Source organism: Homarus americanus, unplaced genomic scaffold (genome assembly GCF_018991925.1).
Source record: "Homarus americanus isolate GMGI-L3 unplaced genomic scaffold, GMGI_Hamer_2.0 scaffold41027, whole genome shotgun sequence".
Lineage (NCBI taxonomy): Eukaryota > Metazoa > Arthropoda > Malacostraca > Decapoda > Nephropidae > Homarus > Homarus americanus.
This window is the reverse complement of record NW_024745073.1, coordinates 1,962,014-1,986,716: the sequence shown is the minus strand read 5'-3', so window position 1 is coordinate 1,986,716 and position 24,703 is coordinate 1,962,014. Positions and strand designations below refer to the sequence as shown.

General features: G+C 42.0%; 2 protein-coding genes across 3 annotated transcripts in view; both read left to right on the top strand.

The window, feature by feature from the left end:
* Positions 1-3,408, top strand: part of LOC121878553 (ras-related protein Rab-7L1-like) — a 37,993-nt gene extending 34,585 nt beyond the window's left edge. For both annotated transcript variants that reach the window (XM_042384860.1, XM_042384861.1), the window contains exons 5-6: positions 925-1,046; positions 1,530-3,408. In XM_042384860.1, the coding sequence (XP_042240794.1) occupies positions 925-1,046; positions 1,530-1,644 (237 nt within the window). In that variant the 3' untranslated portion in view covers positions 1,645-3,408. The remainder of the gene's footprint in view (positions 1-924; positions 1,047-1,529) is intronic.
* Positions 3,409-7,416: 4,008 nt separating this feature from the next.
* LOC121878487 (mucin-2-like) lies at positions 7,417-24,474 on the top strand. The gene is made up of 5 exons (XM_042384744.1): positions 7,417-8,448; positions 17,358-18,272; positions 19,020-19,369; positions 22,482-22,599; positions 24,411-24,474. Exons 2-5 carry the CDS (start codon positions 17,899-17,901, stop codon positions 24,472-24,474), a joined length of 906 nt encoding a protein of 301 aa, XP_042240678.1. The 5' UTR covers positions 7,417-8,448; positions 17,358-17,898.
* The last annotated feature ends 229 nt before the right edge of the window (positions 24,475-24,703 follow it).

The following is a 24,703-nucleotide window of genomic DNA, read 5'->3' as shown; positions in this document are numbered from 1 at the left end:
GTTTACATTAATGTTTTACCTCCACTTATGATATAAGATACTGCGTTTTTTATGATTGTGTTGAAACATTAACGTGTACAGGAGCGGCTAGAGAAATTTTAAATTTAACTGAACTACTAATTGTCAAAACCTTCACAACCACCAAGACTAACGACACACACACATACACACACACACACACACACAACTTTCTCCTAAAAACAGATTTAAATCATTTTACAAGTTTAGAGGACAGTGAACCACAATCTTGAAATATAACTTCAGCAGTTAGTACATTATTAGACAGAGAGAAAGGTGAGCAAAAATAACAGGTAGGTAGATACAATGTAGAGGGCAAGTTTAGAGTGGCAAGCCATGAGAGGGGAGGGGCGATGGCGTCCAAAGTCAACACCAGGGACACCTCGTATACTCTCAGCTGTCACATAGTTTATTACTGTAACATCGATTATACTCACTACCGCAATTAAAACAAAAATTCTGTTGGGTTTATACAGATATACGTACAGCTTTCTTTAAATTTATATAAGCATCATTGTGTATCACGGACACAGTGGGTAAGTCAATGTAAATAAATGCGGTGTTCAACAATTGTGTTCAAAAACCGCTAGGCCTGAGAGGAGCCTCATTCGTTACTGAAGGGTGGATGATGTACTCAGGAGATTTTACGATATAAAAACAAATATCCCAGGAGATAACTTTATGTGTTGACAGGCAAATTTAACATGCTTGAGAAATTAGATGGTCAAGATCAAAACAAAATAGTAGTGTCGAGAAATACAGTTGTCGTCCCTGAGATGTCAAATTACACAGAGTAAATCAATGTCTTTCCTGGGCTGTTAACTTTTACATAGTGGATTACCATAATAATTTTGTCCCTCAGATGTTAGTGTGATGAGTGTTTTAAGTGTGTGTGTTGTATTTCAGTGTGATCTGCCCCATCGCCAGGTGGACCAGCTGGAGATAGAGAAGCTCTACAAGGAACACAACTTCACCGGCTGGACCGAGACCTCTGCCAAGGAGGGGCTGATGGTCACTGACTCTATGAGGTATACAGTGTCAAGAGTCACTAATGCAGCATCATATTGATTGATTAAATTACTGAACCACTTTTAATACTCCTTGATTCATAGAGGCTTAACTCCACTTTTAATACTCCTATATTTTAAAAAGTCCACTTATAACATTTCTTTATATATGCTTCCACTTTTAATAATCTTTCAATAAAATACCTTCACATACGTACCTATTTAAAAACAGTAAGTGTGACGGCCGAGCAGATCCATTCTCTGTTCTGAGGATCATTAGTTTATGCCCAGGACACTCGCAATTCACATATCTGTGAATGAAAATCTAAATTTCATTTGAGGACGTGAAGGAGGCCGAGAGCAGTGTTTAAAGACTTAGTATACAGTGTACAGTATCCGCACTCCCTGGCTTAGTGTTCTTATTACATTCTTTACTAAAATAATGTCGGTATGATTTATTAGCATTATTTGTAAACTTTATTTACCAAGACACGTTACCGGCAGGTTCCTGGTGGACGTGATGATGAAGCAGAAAGACGAACGGGAGGATGACTCTGATGAGACGTCCTTCCGACTGTCTCCTGCAGAATTGGAGAAGCCCACGGCCTGCTACTGCTGAGTCTTGCTCCTCCTGCTCCTGTTGCTTCGGTGGTGAACTGGTCACCTCCTCCCCATAGTGCGTCTGGTCAACCCCACCGAAGCAGAGGTGTTCCTTCTCTGAAGTGCAGGCTGTCTGCTGCTCGGGTCGCCCCCCGCCGCTCTAGAAATCAGAACAAGCTGTTGCCACTGCTGTCAACACCGCTGCATTATCTTCCGGCTGTGTCTTACAACTCATGCGATGCAGGAACATAAAGGCAGCTGCTGGTGAACGACGAGACTGTTCTGCAGATGCTGTTTGGAAGGGACGCCGAGTTTGGTGCTGAGCAAGTTGGTGAGGATATTGAAATTCAGGTCACGTTCCGAATTGCCTTCAGCTGCACTACTGGCGGCTGATGGGAGGACAAGTTGTGACGTCTGGATCATCGTGGGGTCTGAGTGTCGTAATCCTCGGCAAAACTCTGCTGTCAAGTATAAGGTCGTCATCCTGAGGAGTCACTATAACAGTGTGACCTCCACGACCACCAGTGACACCCCGTCCCTCTCTCCCTCCAACTTTCGTACCGCCATTGGTGCCACTCTGAACATACTAGTGACGAAGAGTTCTGCAAGTTTGTTATTTTGATGCATTTATATCATCCTGGTCTTGTGTTCGGCTGCCACCAAACAGCCAAAGGAAGTCATAAGAAGCTTGGAAAATAAGACATTTCATAAATCACATCTTCGAGAAATTTAAATTATCTGATCAGAAAATCAAAGAACAGAAATAGATCAAGTATGTCTGGTAGTTGACACGTCACTGTGTAAGGTAGACACATACGATGCTCATGTCAACACATTACCCTCACATGGATTCATAACCTACCAAGGACCTGGGTGTCGACACTCCAGACTTTTGCACATTAGTTTGTTTGCTTTAATGTTAAATCTCCCCCAGGAATAAAAACAGTAACAGTTGTATTTCTTCTATACAAAAAAGTGTGTAGCGAGCTTGATGGTGTATTTGTGTTTATATGTAGATTGTTTTCATATTAAGCAGGACAATTTTATACTTGTAAGATAGCTTAAGGTAGGCTGAGGTCACCCACCCATCTATTTCCTCCATCGGTGTTGAGTTTGATGTTGTATCGTAGCACTCAAGCAGTTACTCTCCACTCTATAAAAACACTTTATCAACGCCAGACGAACCTTCGCTTTTATTCTGCCTGACTTAGCGTAATTTTGTGTCATGAGTGATACAGTGTACGACAACTAATCAATCATCCCAACAACATCTCGAAAGATAAGTGTCTGTTTTCATTTAATATTCCCATGACATTCCTATAATCTTATTTTTTTAGGGGGTATGAGATCTGAATGTGACGGAGAAAGATGCCATTTTGTTTTATCGTCACCATTTTCATTATATTTAGTGCAGTAAAATATTATATTGCTAACCAGTTGACTCCTCTCTCTCAACAGTAAACATAAGACAACATATAACGGACTTAAGGACAACAAACCTAATCACCTTATAAACATATAATTCAATTCTACTTCAAATCTTCTTTATTTTGATGGGAACAGTTCATGTCTATAAAATATGTATGATAGAAAAAGATACACATTTGCATCCTAACATTCATATATAACTTTTTGCTCTCAATAGATACAAAATTCTTGAAAAGGGAAGAAATTGTATTTGAGTATTAAGAAAATGTTTAGAGTTGTTGAATTTATAATTATAACTGTAAGCAAATTATGTCAATATTGTTAAGACTGGAATAAAGGGAGCCTAAGCCTGCAATATTTATTTTATATTTTCTCCTTTTGCCCTGTGTGTGTGTGTGTGTGTGTGTGTGTCACAACCGTACAGCAAAATGGAACCGCTCTACGGTATAGATCAACCCTACAGCTGTCTCTCATGGGTAAAGTGTTGCTGTGTAGAGGGTTTTTATCTTAAGTGAACAGCGTGCTTCTCCTGTGTTGTTGTCAGGCGTTCCCCAACGCTTATCCTGGACGACATCTTAAGGTTGTCACTTCAGCATAATGGTCATTGGTGATCGCTGTTTTATGCAGCAGGTAGTCGATCAGTGAAATCGCTTTGACATCACAAAAAAAATCAAGGTTATGATCTTGCCAGCACAGGGTTCGCTTCTGAACTTCTTGGAGTCACATTTAATTATATCATAGTCAAATCGCCTGTAACTAATGCCCAACATTGAACTTTATGTTAACCTAAAAATTAGGACCCTACAGTATTGGTTTAGCCCTGAATTATAAAACTTCTTTGGTTGTCCCCTCCTCGTGTGTGTGTGTGTGTGTAATAATAATAATAATAATAATAATAATAATAATAATAATAATAATAATAATAATAATAATAATAATAATAATAATAATAAATAATAATAATAATAATGATAATGATAATGATAATAATAATAATAGTAATAATAATAATAATAATAATAATAATAATAATTAACGGTTTATTGAAAGAGCATGCCAGCCGGAAGGCTGGAAATATACAGTTGCATAATTGGGGAATGGGTCTCTTGATTTACAAATAATATACAAGTGTGTGTGTGTGTGTGTGAATAAGAAGGAATAATTGTCCCATTAATCTTTAAAGTTCATTTGACATCTTTGCCAAATAGAGATAACTTGTTTTCCTTATTGCTATAACTATGTCATAATACTTCTTTATTGTTTATAATTAGCATTACCTATACGTGATGGTCCTTCAATACTGACCAAATACAGTACCATATATTGCAGACTCCTTACAGTTCCATAAATTTCTCATAACCAAAATTTAATTACAAACCCGGAAGCAGTACGCAACTCTAGTGTTTACTTTGTACATTCAGTTCTCTTGTCGGAAGGTAGATGGCAGTGCAGGAGCTAGTTGGCCAATCGGCGCTCAGTTAACAAAATCATCAACCAATCACAAGAGCTGAGAGCGACGCACGTGATATTAGTTTGTAAACAAAAGGTGGAAGGTCCACCTGCAAAGAAGAGACGACCAAATTTCAGTGAGACGGAATTATACGCCATGTTGTGTGAAGTCGCCAAAAGAAAGACAATAATTTTAGGGAAGTTCGACTCGAGATGTACAATCAAATTAAAGAATCATGCCTGGGAAGAAGTTGTAAAGGCAGTAAATGTTGTGGCTCGAATCCCCTGCAATATTGTTGAGGTCAGGCGGAAGTTTTCCGATTTACGTGTAAGCGTGAAGAAGAAAGCAGCACAAGAAAAGAAATATACTGGTGGAACAGGTAAGTCCTAATATTGTTATCCTAGGTATTGATTGCCACTCTGAAACCAACTTAACTCTGTTTTTTTCTGAGGCTTGGTACGATTTGAGGTGGTTGTAAACTCAAGGAAGTAGTGTATGGTGGCTCTTTATCGTGAATTAATACACATATTTTCCTTATAATGAGCACATTCATTAAAGGAAACATCGTTCTTCGAAGTTTGCCATGTGAGTTATGAGTAAAAACTGTACAGCCGATAAATGAACCCAAAGGCTACTCGGTATTACTGCAACTTTTGGATTTTCTTAATATACCTATCATATAGTTGAGACACTTTTAAGACACTGTTCATTGTGTCGTAAATGACGTGGAACAGAGATATTTAATATTCTTCTGGGTGGTCCAGAGTGGCGGAGGCCTCCCGTTGGTAAGAAAGTTAGGTTAGGTAGGTTTGGTTACTGTTATAAACTACATATTAATACTTACGTTATTTCGGACGGCAATGACGGTCTTAATATGTAGCTTACCATAGAATTCCTCATGTTTTTTGGTTTTTTTATGGCGTTAATTTTGAGTCATCAATTGATTTAATTTCATATTTGGTATTGATTAATATGCAAATCTTACTTTGTTAGGCTTATAGGCAATGATGTTCTATCTTATGAGTTTACCACCGTGTGGACAATACAAACCTTCTGTTTTGTTAAAAAAATACTTGAAAATTTGTAAGAAGGCAAAAGATGCGTCTCTTCCAAACTGCGACAAATAGAAACAATCAAGCCTCTTCTTATCTTAAAAAAAATGTACGAAAAAGACAAAGTGAAATACTATATTATAGTATGTTGATGTACAAAACATTTTCTTCATTATTCTATGATAAAACAAGTCTAACAAGCATTATTAAAACATATATTATTATTATTTTTTATGCAATCGGGAATTAGCGACTACTACATCCGGGTTGAGAGTGTTACAGCACCTAAGGAGGTGGTGTAAGTTATGCACTAGATTACGAGCTTACTTACGTAATTCGATGTCAAATATTTGTTTTGAGTATACCGATCGGAGACTGTAAATCCAGTTACGGGGTAAACAAAGACATACATTCCCATAAATCTTTTTGAGTATGCGGCCCCTGGTATTATGGAAATAAACTACAGTAATGCATAGAAATTATTGCTATAATTTAGCTATCCGTATTTAGCGTGCCTGAACTAGGCATAAAGCATATGGGACTAGACATATATTATATTGGGTAAGAATAGCGAAACCCAATTGTCTGTTTCTTCTTTTATTGAAAAACTATTGTTCATATAATTCCCGAGTGTAAATCAAACCGTAACTTCCACTATCTATGAGTGTGAAGGGAGAGGACGGCGGCTATGTAAATAGACCGTTTAATCACGTCCTTTCGATGTGAGATGATGAATGTGACTGCTATGTGTAGTGACCCATTGAGGGAGAACGGAAGAGGCACGTCGTCCTCCCGTAAGACACTTATGTCTAGGACCCCAGTAGTTGATGAACCTATGGTTTCAGAGTCCCCAGCTTAATGTTTACAAATATGTTTGTAACATGGTAAGTCTTATGTATAGGATGTTTATCTGCGAGTTTAGTGTAGTCCTCGTGGAGCTCGGAGGGTAGGTGACCGAGCTATGTAATGGCCCTTGTTTCATAAACAGAAGAATTACATTTGATTTATATACTGATTCATCCCCTGTAACTTTCACTTGCTATGAGGTGACATGTTCAGTATATAAATCAGATGTAATTAACCCATTTATATAATTCTTCTGTTTATGAAACAAGGGCCATTACATGACATATCAAACTTACTGAGTCAGATAACAAGACCAAACAGATATATTCTGCCATAAAACTAGTTAATTCACAACGAAAGGAGATGGTCATATAATTTCTCATCATTTGCGCCATCCATAAAATTAGGCTTGTCAAACCTGCCTGAGAAGTCAATTTGTTGTTAGCATTAAGTTTAGGGAGGACCAGACTACTGTCGCGTGGTTGAGAGCCATTAAGATGTAGCAGGTGCCAAACTCGCCAAACATATTGTCTGCCATAACCGGTATATCATAATTGCCGCCGCCTTTCCACACCCTCCCTACTAACCCTCTATAAAATTTGCATAAGAGGAGGACCGAGAAGTGGCTGAGGTGGTCAAAGGATTCCAAGTGACGCGCGAGAAGTGCACTTATGACCCCCGACAAGTGTACCTGAGAAAATTCCCCAGGTAAGACCCAGGTTTGGGTCACTGGCGACCGAGGGCTTCCCGCACATACAAGGTCAGAGTTGCTGTGGGTTTTTTTTGTAAATAATTTATTGAATATTCCACATATTACCATCCCTATTACACCTTACAAAACGCCAACGAATGTAAATTTTAGTCCTTACGGTCCACCGAGAATTTTACGGTATGCTTAATAGTGGAAAAGGTTAGATGTGTGTGTGGTGGGAGGGAGGGCGAGCTGTGGTGGCGAGCGGGATGGGTACAGCGTGGGCGCTGGGGTGAGTTGTGTCATGCTCAGTGGGCCCGGGTTGCTCGCCACGTGAAGAGGTATCTGTTGTGCCTCTTTCTGTTACCACCTTGTGGGAGTGTTCATGCTTACCATCAAGAGCCACTGACTTACACCACGTAGTGCCGCAAAGTTATAACGAAAGTGATAGATCAGGGTCTGTAAATGGACGTGTATAAATGCTAGTTATACCTTCTAGTGGTCATTACAAGCAGTAAAACAGTACTCGTGCTGACTGGAAAGTGCAGAGGTGAATGCCATCCATTGGCCAGTGTATGGGGCTCATGACGATGAGTGCTGGACATTGTATTGCAGCTTACATTATATTTTTTGTTGAATTATGATTTAAAGTTGTAAAGCACCTAACTGCACACGTGTGCGTCGACCACTCGATGGTAATATTGCCTTCATGGCATCATGAAACAGGATTTTCACAAAAACAATCATACGTGCTTGGATTCACAAAAAGGCATGAAACATATTAATGTTATATGAATGTGTCTCGGGCTAGCTTTACGTTACGGAGGAGAAAGTAGTGATAACAATCGTGTGGAAGTGAGGAAACGTGAGGTGCTTATGTGGATAAGCTTGGTGGCACAGCTTAAGTGGAAACTGACAGTGTGATGAAAATAGGGAGGCATTACCCACTTTGAATGATATGCCTCTATACTTAGGAAGTGGAGTGTAGGATTACGAACGTTAGTTTTTTTCTAATACCTAAACTTTGTGGTGTCATGAACCTCATCACATGGGTAACAAACTTCAAGCTGTGATAATGGTGCATTAATGGAATGTCTTAGATCGTTATTTAATAAGTGAATCTCAGGAAGTGAATAGTACATCTCAAATACCCAAAAGTTGCATCAGCAAATCTCACGTAGCTTCCTAATACAAAAAATTACCGGCATTAGCTTGTTTGAAACTAATTTTGTATATATTTTCTCAAGCCTTATAACTTTAGGAGACGATGAAATGGTAGAGTGACTGAATATAAAGAGCTAAGAAAGAGTTAACAGGCGAGGGAAGGACCAGCTTCAACGTCAGTCATATATTGAGGTGAGTGTGAGAAGCCTGACTCATATTAACCCAGAAATTCAGTCTAGGCTTATATTGCACAGAGAAATGATACCTTAGCAATGTTGTGTGAGCTCGTAACACAATATCTGACTGGGACTTTGCTAGTGCATTTTATTTTTATCGTCATTCTCTTCTTTAATTCCGGTTCTTATTCTATTTTCCCATTTCATGATTTCTGATTAAACAGTTACACATTGATGAGTTCTAACTGTTAAGTGCAGTTCCTGTCTCTCTCTTTTTCTGCTTCACCATCAGCTGTTTATATCAGCGTACAAGTGAATAATTTTAGGTGTGTGGTCAGCATTTTGCGTGCGTGGGGCGAGGACATGCAAGGATACACTCAATATACACGCAGGCCAACACAGTGATGTTCATGTCTTGATACTCCTCGTTGTGTACACACGAATTTATAAATGATGTGGCAAATTATTATTATCTCACGTATTCCTAGCTTTTCCTGACTGTTTATTTAACATGTTTGTCCTGAGGATTTCCCCAAGTTTGAATTAGTAACTGTTGTTATTAGATAAACTCTTTCAGCCTAATCAAGCTCGCCTCTGTCAAGATGAATGGTAATGAATAGATCGTTGTACTCACACACGTACTATAACTGGGAAATAACTTACGTACTCAACCACTACACACACACACACTACACACACACACACACACGGAGAGAGACAGCTGCAGGGAGACATTAACAGATTGCTCATAAACAACCAGAGTCTCCCCGAGGCACCTTGAGCTACAAGCAAGGACAACTGCACCAACAAATACACGAGGAAACAAGGACATTATGCAAATATTGACGCTGCTACAAGGATGCACCAACTAAAGGCACTGCATAAACAGGGAAATGCTGAAACGAGGGCACACACACGCAAGGTAACACATAAACAGACATAAACAAGATCTCACAAACAGGGGACTCACTTAAACAATGACTCGCAAACAAATATGGACTCGCAAAACAAGGAATCAGGCAAACATACTAAAAAAAACAAGGACTCAAACATGGACTAACGAAAGCAAACAAACAAGAATTCATGTAAGCAAACATAAACAAGAACACACATATACAAAAATAAGCAGATCTCACACAAACAAACGAAAAAAAAGATCACAATTATATGGATTTACATAAACAAACAAGCGGTCTCATTCAAGCAAACATAAACAGAGAGTCACAAAAAAGCCACACCTACAAATTAGGAAACCTGAAAGAGGACAAATGAAAACAGAAAGAGACACAGAAAGAAGTGTGAATATAGTCATCAGCATTAATCGTTTTTTTAGCTGACAGTAATTGGCTAAGAAGTCCAGCGTTCCCTCACAACTCATTGGCTCAAAATGTTTTTATCATATTAACATATCGTAAATAAATCCACATATAACTGTTAAAGGTACCCAGTTCTGGCTCGCTTTAATGTTGAATTTAATATATGTAAAGATATAACTGCTTGAAAACATTAAATTTCAAGATATGAGTGGGAAAATATTTGACATAAAGAATATTTGCCGTCGAAGTCACAAACAAATTCACGCTTTCGGACAAATGACAAAATATACAAAGCAACAGGTAATAATGACCATTTTATGAGAAGAAATAAGGCTGGGTGTAGCCCTGTGTGGTGTAAGGTGTTCAGGATATGTATTGATTCTTGAGAGATGGTGTCAGATTGGCTCGATATATTGTGGGATATTTTGATAGTGATATTTTGGTCATAATGCACCGGGGTGAGGGTGACGGCGGCAGGTCAAGAGGGCGTGGTAGAGGAGGTGTCGGGTAGCGTGTGGTTATATATTGCGTTTACTACTAGTCTTAACGAGTCTTTTAAGAAGATGTGTTCTTGGCTTGTTACCCGAGTCGATGGACAAACGGTAAATTCTTTTCAGGAATAACTACAAAATTCGTATAGCTACTCTACCTGACGCCTGTAGATTCGTGTAGTCTTAACAGTCGTCACTGAAAGAATCAAGTTTACTTATTTAACGCCCCCACTACGGGGACACCACTTTTAATATTTTATTTATTAATATCAGACGATTTTATTCAGCTCAGAGCGAGCCCTTACATGCGGGGTTAGTAGACTATTTTCATGAAATATGTTGCTGTGCTGTTGTCTTGGCAGTTATTGTTTACAGTACGTGTAATTTCTGTAGCCTTTACAACATAAAACAACAAAAACAATAAGAAAGTGTTATGAGAAGATGTGCAAGAAAGTTAGAGCACCACAAGGGAGCCGCCCCACTACCGGCTCGGGTGACCACGGCGTCTGGGCGTTTTCTATTTGTCTCAGCACAGAATAATGGGACCAGGTGACGAGGTTGTGTCCGGTGTCCTGCTCTCCCTTCACGATAATCTCCCAAGATCTTTGTTTTATGTTCAATTTTGATAAGCTTCGTTTGAGTGTTGTTGCCAGGGCCTCTGATAAGGTTGACCTCTCTGTTTGTGTCCCGCATGTGTGTTTATTATTTACTATTGTGTGTTAATGAAGAGCAAACATACAGTCTCCCCTGCTTAAGTGGAGTCCTGCCTGATGAGGGCAACGTGTGTTGTGTGTCCGGCATGTGATGATGAGCCTGATGGTGAGTGTGTGGGCGATGGTGGTGGTAGTTGGTAGCAGTGGTGGTGGGTGTCAGATAGGAACAGGCGATATATTGCCAGGGAAGATACACGCACACGCAACCATATTCGTATGCATGCATTCATGCAGCCGCACACGCACCCATGCACTGTAACACATATACTGCACATGGCCGCACTCCCCCACTCACAGACAGTGACGCAACTCTATTCGCATGCATGCATTTATGCAGCTACACATGCACGCAAAGAAGCACACATGCATGGTCTCACAGCCTCTCACCCAGAGAGAGAGAGAGAGAGAGAGAGAGAGAGAGAGAGAGAGAGAGAGAGAGAGAGAGGCCTGCGTTGTGGGCAGGTGGCGGCAGCAGCAGTACACAGGGAGGGCTGCACCATGCATACATCATCACCGTTGCTTTAGTACACACACACACACACACACACACTTGCTACACCACAACTCACACACACCTGCTATACGACACACACACACACACACCTGCTACACGATGTATCATAAAAATACTCATACTCGACACAGTTTATGTTTCATTAATGTCACAGGTGTGGTAGATGAGTGTGGTAGTGGGGGGGGCAGTGAGGGCATGAACTTGTTAACACTTTGCATGATAAGTTAGTGAACGTCTGCCTCATGTTGTTGTTGTAGTTGTTGTTGTTCTCATTGTTGCTGATGCTTCTGTTTTTCGTTGTAACAATTATTTTCTTTGTTTTAGATGAATTTTATAAGAATCAGAAAATGAGTTAGAAATATAGTTTTAGACACATGTATCGGCATTAGAACGACTCTCCATGTGTTGACAGTATTATGAAGGCTGACAGCATTATTTACACTGAACCATACTCACAGATGGCTTACCAAATACACCTTGCATGTGAAAGACGAAGATGTATGATCTAACTATATAAAGCGTTGTATGTTGTGTTTTGGTGGAAAGACATGGTCGTGAATAAGTCGAGGCATGATGGAGTGCAACTATAGGGAAGTTTGAGGAAGTAGCTGTGACGTGATAAAGAATGACGAGTGTTGTGACTGGGAATGAAAGGAGAAGGGATGATGATAGACTGGTAAACAATGTCGGTGACCATAGTAATAATAGTAAACAACAGGAAGTGGAGAAACGTGAAGGAGAGATAAGGAGGACATGAGGAACTGACCGGTTGGCGATGAGGTGAATATTTCTATGATTGGATTTTGTCTACTAATGAAAACTAAGAGTGATAGCAGCAGCATCAGTACTCCAGGGACGGGAGGTACAATTGTGGACCAAACTGACTTGACACTTGGCAGTATCTAGCGTATAAATTAAGGATTATTCGGTGAAGGGGTTTATAATGTCATCGTATTTCCATTGATTTTAACATGTATTAAATATTTTTTCTTCCATTTTGTGGTTGAGACATGAGACGAAAAACAGCGTAATTAAATATAAACCAATTCTATTATACAGTGACGAGTGTAAGTTGTATGGAGTTACGCTATGGACGAGACCTTAAACATTGTTATTGATAGTTCGTGTTGATCTATTGAAACGTAATATATACTTAAAAGTCTATAATTAAAACATAATAAACCTTTTAACTCCCAAGAGACAGGAGTAAGTTATTTTTAGTGATTATAACTGAGGAGTATTGGGGAGGGTGGGGGGAGAAACCTATCATTAACTTGTTTTATTCGGACAAGGTATAGACCGTGTTGGGTGATTAATTAATAACTGTTCATGTTTCAGCTGTTACGTAGACATTTATGAAGATTAATCACTGTAGTAAATGTTGGAGTGTGTTGATGGTGATCTCGTGATAGGTTAGTGTGTTGTTGGTAATATACTGACGTGGGTGAGGAAGAATGGGTCAGTGGGTGAGTGAGTCAGTGAGAGAGAGTGAGTCAGTCAGTGGGGAAGGGGGGAGAGGGAGTGAGTCAGTCAGTGGGGAGAGGGAGAGTGTCAGTCAGTGGGGGGAGAGCGAGTCAGTGGGGAGAGTGAGTCAGTGAGAGAGAGTCAGAAGTCAGTCAGTGGGGAAGGGGGGAGAGGGAGTGAGTCAGTCAGTGGGGAGAGGGAGAGTGTCAGTCAGTGGGGGGAGAGCGAGTCAGTGGGGAGAGTGAGTCAGTGAGAGAGAGTGAGTTTGAATGGCAGTGAAAGTGAAGAGGAAATGAGAGAGATCTAGAAACAGATAAATTGTGTAACTGTGGTGAGAGTGAGAGAGAAATTGCATGGTGTTAGAAGCGAGTCATCGAGTGAGAAAAAAACGGTGACAGTAGACAGAGATGGAGAGAAAGAAAGAGACCGACTGACAGGTAGAGAAAGAGACAGACTGACAGAGATGGAGAGATGGAGACACAGACAGACAGACAGACAGAGATGAAGATTGACTGACTGACAGAGATGGAGAAACCGAGAGACAGTGACTGAGATAGACAGACAGACAGAGATGAAGATTGACTGACTGACAGAGATGGAGAAACCGAGAGACAGTGACTGAGATAGACAGACAGACAGACAGACAGAGATTAGTAGTAGTAGTAGTAGTAGGAGTATATAAGAAATTAAATTTGACCTCTTGGCGTTAAAAAGACTTTTACCTGTACATCAGAGGACCAGGTGTTAGTGTCAGGGAGATGTGTGTGTGTGTGTGTGTGTGTGTGGCCTTCAAGCATAGGTTAAAATACTAAGGCTCAGACCCCGGGGTGTTTTACAAGGATGATATATGACTACAAGTTACAGTCGACTACTTAATATTCGTCTTCGTCTTTATAATAAGAAGTCTAGATTATTTTCGATTACCTTTTAGATTTATGGTGATGATAATAACCTTGTAACGTGAAGGTCAGGGTGTTATGAACCACGACGCCATATAGCTCTGTACGAGTTTATATATATATTGGAATTGGTGTTTTTTTTTCATAAAGAATTAAGTATTTTTTAATAACCCAGGAACAAGCTGACAAGTGTTTAAAAATGATGATGGTGTTAACCTTGATATATTAAGGTCATAGTCTTAAAAATTGGTAAGGCGGCGTCAGCTGGGGGAAAAAAGTATATATATTATAGTGGGTCAGCAGGCGACCTTCTGACATACCATCACTACCGCACATCCCCACTACCTTTCTCGTGCCCTCACCTGGTGCTGCTGCCGCCGCTCGCCACTTACCACAGGTGGCGTCCACTTAGGTTTTTGTCACCCCATTAAAAAGTTGTAGTAGCAGCTGCACCCCCAACGCCCGTATATGTTGATGGGGCTACACCTTGTTGAACTTATAATTGTGAGTGTGTGTACTGTAGGGAGAGAGGATGTTACTTCACGGCTGCATGGTCGTGGAGGTCAATATGCTGTGAGAGAGGGGGGGGGGAGGGACAGCAGAGGGAGAGGGAGGGACGGGAGAGGAGGGACAAGAGAGAGAGAGGGAGAGGCGGGAGAGGGAGGGAGGAGGGAGAGAGGGAGGGAGGGAGGGAGGGAGAGGGGGAGGTACAGAGAAGGAGTGAGAGGGAGAGAAAGAAAGTCGTATTTTATTTGTCGTTGTAACTTCCCAAACTATATATTTAGAAAAATTAATTCCAACAATATCTAACTTCCAGTCGTTCTTTATACTATATATTAAGAAAAAATTGTAATTAATAATTAGTGAAGGATGATGGCTCTCACTGAGGTCATTTTATGTAAATATGAAAGTTGTCAGGTAGCGAATGCATACCTGTCATGACGTCACTAGTAGATCCACCTACGGCTACTTGCGGCTCCGTTACCCCTGTGTCCGGCAGTGTCCAGGTCGCTTGGGTTGTGTCCGGCAGTATTCAGGTTGAGGTTATGTCCGGTAGTGTCTAGGCTGTCTGCATTGTGTGGGTAGTGGCCTTCATTTTTTTACCGGTAATATCCAGGTAACCTACATTGCGTCCGACAGTGTCCAAGTCACCAGTAATATATTTAACAGTACTGTCCAGAGGCTCAAGTCTGGCCTGCAATGTTGATGGGAGGCAAGGACGTGAGGAGACTGTAGGCTGACCAACCACACACACACACACACACACACACACACACACAGTAAGTCTTTTATGTAAACTAACATGTACTGTACAATTAGCCCCGTAAACATGTCTGAGTAATACACCAGAATATAAAAGGTTCCACGTGTACAAATAAACGTCCCAGCACCGGGGAGGTGTTTCCATCTGTATTCGCTCAAATTTTATAAATGTTCATACGTTCTGAAGTCCACAGTGAAGAGATCAATTATCCCACTGAATATGACCTTCTCCGAGCTGTAAGTTACCATCTGACTGTCACCAACTTGCTACCAGTATCGTCTATCATCACATGACAGTTACAGTTACCACCACCAGCACCTTCCACCACACGCACTCCACCGGTATACACGAACACCTGGGAGGACTCATTATTTTTCTCTTTATATTTTATCTTACGGAACCTCTACTTTCCAAACCTCACTTATAACCCTGGATTGACACTGTATGGAACTACCTGTCATAGAGTGTTTGTCCTGTGTCATAAAACCACCCATTAGTTTAAAATATCCTGCTTCTGTCTTGGGGATGATGATGTCTTGGTGAAGAGATCTGAAAAAGGGACATTTCTCTGATCTTTCACTGTACTATGTGTTTGTTTATGAGGTTATTAGCTAGTTAGTTTATGGAACGGGGCCTTTGAGGGGTTTTCTTGGAAGATTCAAGCCAGGAAACTGGAAATAGGAGTTATAAGCTAAGTGTGGCCGTGAGACTTAATGAGTATACGGTACTGGACGAGTTGCCAACCAGTTTGTGTGTTGCGGGGTGGAGGCAGGAAAGTGGTTCGTCTCTCAAATGTTACAAGAATTACTGGTTAACTTTGCAGGTGGGACGGGAAGTGATGTTGATGGGTGATAGTGGTAGTAGTGGTGGTCATGGCCGCTGCATCAGACATGTTGATTACGGTGAGAATTTGTTTCGTGTTTTCCTTGTCGGCTACAGTACCAATTATCTCCTACTTATATTATGTCTGCATAGAAAGATACAGTAAACATTAAGTATTTATATCACTTTTGGGAGAGAGGATTGGAAGGTGGGGGCATTAAATATGTACTTGTTCTAGCCCTCTGTGTAGCATTACCCCGCTACCTCCGTCAAACACCCCGCTAGCCTACCTCAGTCAAACACCCCGCTAGCCTACCTCAGTCAAACACACCGCTAGCCTACCTCAGTCAAACACCCCACTAGCCTCAGTCAACAACACATACACTTGTACATAGACCAGTGTTTACCTCAAAGTCTGGATGAAACTTGCGTATACAGTAACAACAAAAAGACGTATTATTTTTCCAGGAACGTTTCATCACCGACTTTGAACACACCAATACTTTCCCTTATGCCCTTCTACAACAATTTATAGTAAGACTGGGCGTGCTAGAGTCTATAATAGAAGTGGGACTGTATATATCAGGAAACAACTTGGTATCCTCACACAGGCGGCGTCACTCTATAGGGCGTGTTGTTGACATGTTGGTGTTATATCTGGCTGGTCTAGAGGGAGAGTGAAAGAGGCAGACAGACGGAGGGAAAGACAGACGAGAGAGAGAGAGAGAGAGAGAGAGAGAGAGAGAGAGAGAGAGAGTTTCAAAATGTAAGAACATGTGCTAGGATTATCACCATTTGTGCCGGGTATTGAAATTTATTATTACATGTAGGGAGAACAGCAATGAAGTTTTTATGAACATAAATATTCACTCTAAGTGATCCCCAACGCCTTTGAAATATTGAAAACGATCATTTATGGGGACAGTTTGAATGTGTCTAAACATTATTTTTCCTAAAAATCAATTTCGGACAAGATGCAAACAGCCAGATATGTGTTTGAGAAAATTTGATAATTTTTCTTATATTTTTAACTCAAGTTGCATAATTTTTGTATGCATGATATTGAACTTATTAAATAAATCCAGTAGTCAGTACAGCTCCTCGATAATTATTGGAAGAATCGTGTGCACAATTATGACTATATAACCAAACACACCACGTGGCTGCCCCTCGAGGTCCACCACAGCTCTCCACGGTTATTTCTGTCAACACTTATATTTGTGTAGCAAAAACTCCTCCAAAAACTACCTCTTAAATACTGGGTGTGTGGCAGCATCAAGTGGCTGCTTTGGAGGTTAATATCAGTAGAGATGATGAACAACTTACCCGATTTTAGGAGTGGTGATGGCGTAGTGACATCAACATTCATCTCCCAAGTGCAAGACCCGTGTTCGACCCAGCTGTTCTTACTGAATATTGATACTTAACATTTTTCATTTCAGACACAGGATGAACCAGGCAGCCTCACTACAGGTCGAGGCAGCGTCCAGGTCTACTCGTTAATGTCTCGGGACGATCACGCTGACGGCGAAGCTTTACAGGAGAGAACAGGCGGCAGAGGTGAACAAAGGCCCACTCAAAAGCTCAAACCTCTAATATTTACTAATCAGTCTACAGCGTCAACCTCGGGGTCTGACGTTGAAGCGCGAGTGAATATAAAGTGTCAATAATGTGTTGAGTGACGGCGGTAACAACACTCCGCGGGTCTGTGTCGTGTTGAGTGACGGTGGTAACGACACTCCGCGGGTCTGTGTCGTGTTGAGTGACGGCGGTAACAATACTCTACGGGTCTGTGTTGTGTTGAGTGACGGCGGTAACAATACTCCACGGGTCTGTGTAGTGTTGAGTGACGGAGGTAACAACACTCCGCGGGTCAATGGCTCAGTATGAACTCCATGAGTGAATGTTTCTTTGTGGTAAGTGATAGTAAGGTGGCTGCAAGCTCACAGCAGTGAGGGACGGGCTGTGATAACCACCACAGTCATGGCATCGTTCCTGCAATATGCCCTGTCGCCGTTCCCCCGGCGACGTTCACGTAAGGCAGAACGTTCCTCGACGTCGTCACAGGACACTGTTACGAGTACACCACCACCGTCCTCCCCAGCCCCTAAGACACGGTCGGTGGGGATCCAGACTCCTGTACTACAGCGTCGGATGCTGATGGGAGACGCCCCCTCCACCCCTGGCTCTCTCAGGCGCCTCAAGGAGAAGACTCGTGGGGCGTGGCAAGCGTCACCACTGCTGGGCCGGAGGGCGTCCCAGGACACACTGAGGGAGGGCAGCATCACTCCTGTCCTTCCCAGGAAAGCCTCCTCCCCGCCCCCTGACCCTCTACACTCACCGCCAACCTCCCGCAGGTATCACCTCCTCTGCCATGTGCATTTTGTATTCAATAATGTCATTCCTCCCTCCATCTGTCTTACAGCATCTATCAGTTAGCCTTGACTCATCACTCAGCTTGCTCACCCTCACCTCCCTGTCACCAACTCATTCTTCTTTTACCCCACGACCTGTGAGTCACGTCTACGTGCTTCTTCCTGTCTTAATTGTCTCTTGACTCTACCTTCTGCCGTCTAAAATGTTATCTTATTCCTCCCCAAATTTTTTTTTGTCGGGCTCTCGAAAACTGACGCCTAGTTCGGCTACAGAGTTAACGTAGATGTGTTTCAAAGTTACTTCCTCTGGGCTTTTAAAGTGGTCCTCAGTCCCGCCATTTATTTTATTCATGAAATTATAAAGGTCGTGGCTAATGGAACGGATCCTTGTGTCGTTTTCCCCAGGCTTGACAGTGTGGGTATTTGGGTCATTGAGGCCACCTCCAAATTTCGTCACATATTGTCTCTGACATTGGCCGGGAATTGCTGAATCTTGAAAAACCTAACCTAACCAAATTTCGAGCGAGAGACAATATGACGAGATATAATTGTGACTACAATGCCCTTATGGCTATCTTGCGGGATTTGGGCTGTAGGGATCTATACTATTAGCCACGGTGAATTAAAATGCCATGTAGTCTGGTTAGCCTGGGGCTGTCAGCACCTTTAGGCTTTCTTGTTTATCTGTTTATTTAAGTAATAACGACATGTTCTCTTCCCTCCTTTCAGACACGCATCCCCGCCGGCTACCTCCTCCCTGGCCTCCCTCAGTAGCCATGAACCGCCGCCCACGCCTCCGTCCTCCTGTAACTCCTCCTACCACTTCGACCCCCCAGGCACGCCCTCCTCCACCCGCCGCTGCCCATCCACTACTACCCTGGACAGTGAGGGTGCCCACGTGGTGCATTTGGGCGCCGCTGGGATGGGCGTGAGCGGGGTGAGGGCTTGGGAGAGAGAGGTAATGCTCCGGGAGGTGGGCGGCGGTCGACGGCAGGTGATGAGGGAGAGCGTTAGGATGTCACAGTGTGTGGTGTGGGAATGTTTACCTTTTCCCGGCAAGAGGAAGAACCAGCACAAAGGTAAGCTGTGTTTCCTTTTCTGTCAGTGTGGCCCTTAGCAATATGTCCCTCCCTAGCAGTGTCCTCCCTAGCAGTGTCCCCCCGTAACATTAAAAAGTAACATTTGACAAGTTACAGTAGGTGTTACGTCGCTTCTCCATGATCCCGTGCAACAGTAACACTTACCTTGTATGTATAGGATAATTCATCAGAACTGACACTACCATATTTAAATGTTATCACCACATCTCGGTGTTCATCTGTAACATTGTGTTCCGTTACGATTCGTTATGTTGAACCACATCACTGTAGCACATCAGAGGCTCCTGTATAACGTGTACCTTATTAGTTGTTATTTACACTGCCCAGGTAGGAGAAAAAATCCTGATATAAAATATAAGGGAGTCTAGATAACGTTGTGTTGACCGTCGACAGCGTGAACTTGACCCTCATATATACCGTGAACAGTATTCGGGGCGGTGACGTAAATACAGTGTGACTGATGATAGTTATATTTTGAGATTTAGGATGAACCACACACACACACACACAGTACACACACACACATGAAGCCCTCGCAGTAGGTGTCGTGGTAGTCATTACTAATAAGAAGCCAAACGACAGATGAATGACAAGTAAAGACTGTCCTTTTTGTACACAGAACACAACACAACACAACAATCTGAGCCCTCAAGCGTTCGTACCATAAAGTTATACCGCTAGTCTAAACACTCACTAGTGCCCGATATACCTCTTTCTTCCTCGCCAGACGAACGTTCGCCCAACCTCTGCTTACGGTGGCGCTTTACTCTGGTGTGAAGAAAGGTCACACACACACGGACGGGAAATGTTATACAGAAGCTCGTCTCATATGACTTCTTAGAACCATGGACGTGTGTGTGTGTGTGTGTGTGTGTGTGTGTGTGTGTGTGTGTGTGTGTGTGTGTGTGTGTGTGTGTGTGTGTGTGTGTGTGTGTGTGTGTGTGTGTACTGACAGTCGTATGTGTATGGGATGAGATTTGATGGTTAGTGTGTACATGTGATAACAAGCTTGTGTAAATACCCACATATTACATATAAGTACAAATATACAAGCATCATTACATACAGTACAAGCACAAACACACGAACATATTTAATATCCAAGCAAAAACACCCTAACATATTTTACAAACAAATACAACCACCAAAACAAACATCGCATTCAACAACAAGCACCCAAACAAACAAGTACATAAAAGCACAAACATGTACACATTTACGCACCTTCTACATTACTCTGTGTGTACATATTTTTATTCATACACATACAGTATATACATGAACACAAGCACTCATAGACAGGAGCATACAAACTCATTCTAACACACACACACACACACACACACACACACACACACACACACACCCACACATTTAACTGAGTGACCACGTTAAGCTCGTAGCTACTGAGACAGTGATGTGTTGATGATATATATATAAAGCACTACTGTACTCCACTATAACAACAAGGCTTCTCACACTACACAACAACACTTAACATTTATAGAGATGGCACAGAGTTCATCGATATCTACCGTAGCGAGTACTTCAGTGGTTTAGGTACAGTAGGTTATATATATGTCTGAGTGGTATATTAGGTAGTATAGAGTAAAATGGTAAATAAAGTGTAGAAATGGATATGTGAAATATTCTAGAATGCTTCCTAAGCCTTAATGGTGGTCGGTCAACTCGAGGTATTAATTTTTGTTTACTTTCCTTAAGATATCAAAAAAAAAAAGTCAGTTTTAGTCCAACCCGCGAAAACAACTTCCATATGTTCGCTCGGCAGCATGACTTCACTAGTGGGCAGGCACCCACGTTCGCCACTGATAGCCAGACACCCACACTTTCCATTGATAGCCAGACATACCCTCTGATCTCCCACACCACATCACCTCCCGGCTCCCACCATAACATGTCCCGAGGTCCCCTACCTTCAGGTCCCCAGCCATCACCATTATTTCCCTTCATGACCAAATATCTCTCCTCCTAGAGACAGGTCTGGTGGCACTACTGTAAACGTTATTACAGACCTAGGACACTTTACCATAGCTAGACGAACCTCTACTGTACAATGGGTGTTATTTATGGGTCTTATTCCTTGTCGGGCACTATTGGCGTTCACTGTCTCACAAAACCCACTCGGGAGGAGGTTATAACATTTTAGTTATCTATCACTTGTAGACTGAGCCGCCACCACCCCCATTACTCGCTCCAAAAAGTATCTATACCATTTTGTGTGAGACACTATGAAGGATTTTGACAACCCTACCGAGACAACAGGAGTCGCGGTGTTCAATTTAAAATTCATCAGATTCCTCCGTAAAGATACTTTTTTGGAACGAGTTATAGGAAATACTCCCCGTGTACACGTATCTTACCTTCACTACATGTATCTTATGTACCTTACTAACCCAACCAATGGTCCTTCCGACACACTCGCCTCCCCATCATCTAGGTGTAAGAAGGTAAATAATAACTCCACATAACTTACAACATTATAAATAAGTCGGCATTTGAAGATCTTTTATATTAGCCACACGTCGCCATCATTGCCTTCACTGACGTCACACTGTTCTCGGGATGTTAGGCGATGATGTCAAAGAGTTTTAAGTTTCACAATTAAATCTGAAAAAGTGGTCGAGTATTTCATGATTTCTGGAGTTTCTCTGTAATTATCATCAGACATGGAGCTCCTGGGTGTCTCATACAGGGGCTGTTTTACACTGATGTAGTCATGAACCAGTCGAGACAAACAACTGTTCTTAAGTCTATGCGGAACTTATCTAACTAGTCCTAAACGCCCACATCTTCTACAGCACCGCCTTCTGCTTAACCACCCCTGAACACCTACAGCACTGCCCTCCACTCATGAAAGCAACTCACGTTACCTTACACTGCCAACCAAACCAAGATATAGAACTGAACACAACAAGAGATCAATACTGCCTCTGTAACACACACACACACACTACCTGTCTCTCGCTGCAGGTGTGAGGGGCAGCTGTAGCTCTCCACTTTAGCCCACAGCCACGCCCACACCCGTGCCAGAAGACGTCAATTACCCTGCAGGTTTAAACTTTGCCCACAGGTTGGATGTCTAGGCCCACCACTCATACCCACACCCCCGCCCACACTCCACATTCACACCCCGCTCTCATTTTCCCCCACCACTTCCTTGGGGTGCACCTGATCCTTGATTATGGAAGGTAAGGGATTAGTGAAAAGGGAGGGAGGAAGGAGGCGAAGGAGGGGGAGGAGGGGAGGGAAGAAAGGATTAGAGGAATAGGTTTGGGAAGAAGGGAGAGGCATGTTTAGGAGAGAAGCTAAGGGGTAAACGAGGAAAATGAACACACACACACACGGTATATTTAGGTTAGGTTTAGTTGGGTTAGGATAAATTGTATATGATTAGTTTAAGTTAGTCTATCACAGTAAAGGTGAGGAACACACCTGAAAGGACTTGAGATTTATGAAGGATGAAAGAGAGACAGAAAATGGGAGATAAGAATCACGTACGTAAAGAAGAAGAGGGGGGAAAAGAAGACGAATAAATGTGGGAAATAAAGAGGGTGGTCTAGAAAATTAAGCTTAGAGAGAGAGAATAACATATGGAATGCAGTCAAGAGAAGAGAAGACACAGAGAACAGGAAGACGAAGAGAAAATAAAAGCAAATTAATCTCAATTATGCCAATGAAACGGAGTGAAACAGAGAAAGTAGATAAACAGAGAAGTAAATGAAAAAAAATGAGAGGAGGAGATGAAAAACACCAAAGGGACAAAACAGCGGAGGAATGCGACAGAAGAGAGGAGAAGATAAGGAGGGGGTTGGAGGAAGAATTAAGAAGAGAGAGAGAGAGGGAGGAAGAAATAAAAAAGTAAGAGAAGAGGGAAGAAGTAAGAAGAGATAGGGAGGGAGAAACAAGATTGAATAAAGAAGAGGAGAAGGTAAGAGGAGGAGGAAGCACAAGCAGGTTGTATTGTTGTTGTCGTGGGTGAGGCGTCAAATCAGCTGGTCAGGCGGCGGCTCCGCCTTCCACCCCTTCACCACAACTCAAGTTTTTACACCGCCAGGTTGCGTGGTGCTTCTTACCTGGTGACGAGGACTAGGAGGAAGGTGACGTGACGTGTTAGATGGTGGGGGACGAGGAGGGGTGGGTGATAGGACGCGTTACTTGGTGTGGAACGAGTGGTGGTGGGTGATAGGACGTGTTAGTTGGTGTGAGACGAGGAGGAGAGGGGAGTAACGGGATGCGTTAGTTGTAAGGGACGAACACTCACCACCACCCTCAGTCGTCTTAGGTGTGTTCCGTGTATCAGTAGTGAGAGTAGGTACAACACGTGGCCACCACACCACTGTGACTTTCCCTCACCTTCATTTCTTTCACCTGGATGACCCTGAGTTTTTGCTCTCTTTTTTTTCATTTCTAAGGAGTGCACCGGCCGAGTGGACACAGCATTCACTTCTTGTCCATTAGTTAACTCATTGTACTTCCTCCCATCCCCAATTTTGTGTCTAGGTATCGCGCGAACGTACCACTAAGTGTTGAATATAAATCACCTATATCAATTACAGTAATTACTCTTACAAACGCGTCACGTCAGAGTGAGGGTATCGCACTACATGTCACTGCTAAGGAAAACAGGTTTGTAAGAGATAAGTTAAAAGTTCAGGTGTTATTTATGGTGAAAGTTTTCCTTGGTGTACAGTCGCCTACACTTATGCCTGGTACAGTGGCTGATGTGTTTTGTGAGATGTGGCAACTGTGGTATGTTTATTCAGCATCTTTAGTCTGGCTACTATTACGAGGTTCCTTAGGGCCATTCCGGGAGTTTTAGTCCGATGTAAACAAACACAGACTTACCACATCTCACAAAACACTGTACCAGGTATAAGTGCAGGCGACTGTACGTAACAACTCAAGGAACATATTTAAAGAGATGATTTACTGAAGGCTCCACACCGATGTAAAGGAACCTTGTTGATAAAGTGAACCATAAAATATTATTGTATTTTAGGACATGCAATAAGCAGTCTAAAACCTTTAATGAAGTAATCCTTAGTACTAGCAAGAGTAACTGATAATATATATAATTAGAACCGCTTGATGTAAATACTATAATAACAAATTAGGATCATCCTCGGGTAACAATAAAAACCTGTAGGAGTAGGAGTAGTATCATCAATTATATCGTAAACAGGAACACTCACTCCGCGCCCTCACACACTCCTCCTACGATATATGATACAAGGGTGACTGAACTGTTCCCCGCTGTGTGTTCATCTCTTCAGTGATTACTTTATCAGTGGT

Bases quoted from the DNA above. Each gene is read 5' to 3' on its own strand.
- LOC121878487 (XM_042384744.1), top strand. From the start codon at position 17,899: ATGGCATCGTTCCTGCAATATGCCCTGTCGCCGTTCCCCCGGCGACGT. The intron at 19,370-22,481 runs GTAAGCTGTGTT...CTTTGCCCACAG, and splicing joins GAGGAAGAACCAGCACAAAG to GTTGGATGTCTAGGCCCACC. The intron at 22,600-24,410 runs GTAAGGGATTAG...ATTGTATTTTAG, and splicing joins CTGATCCTTGATTATGGAAG to GACATGCAATAAGCAGTCTA.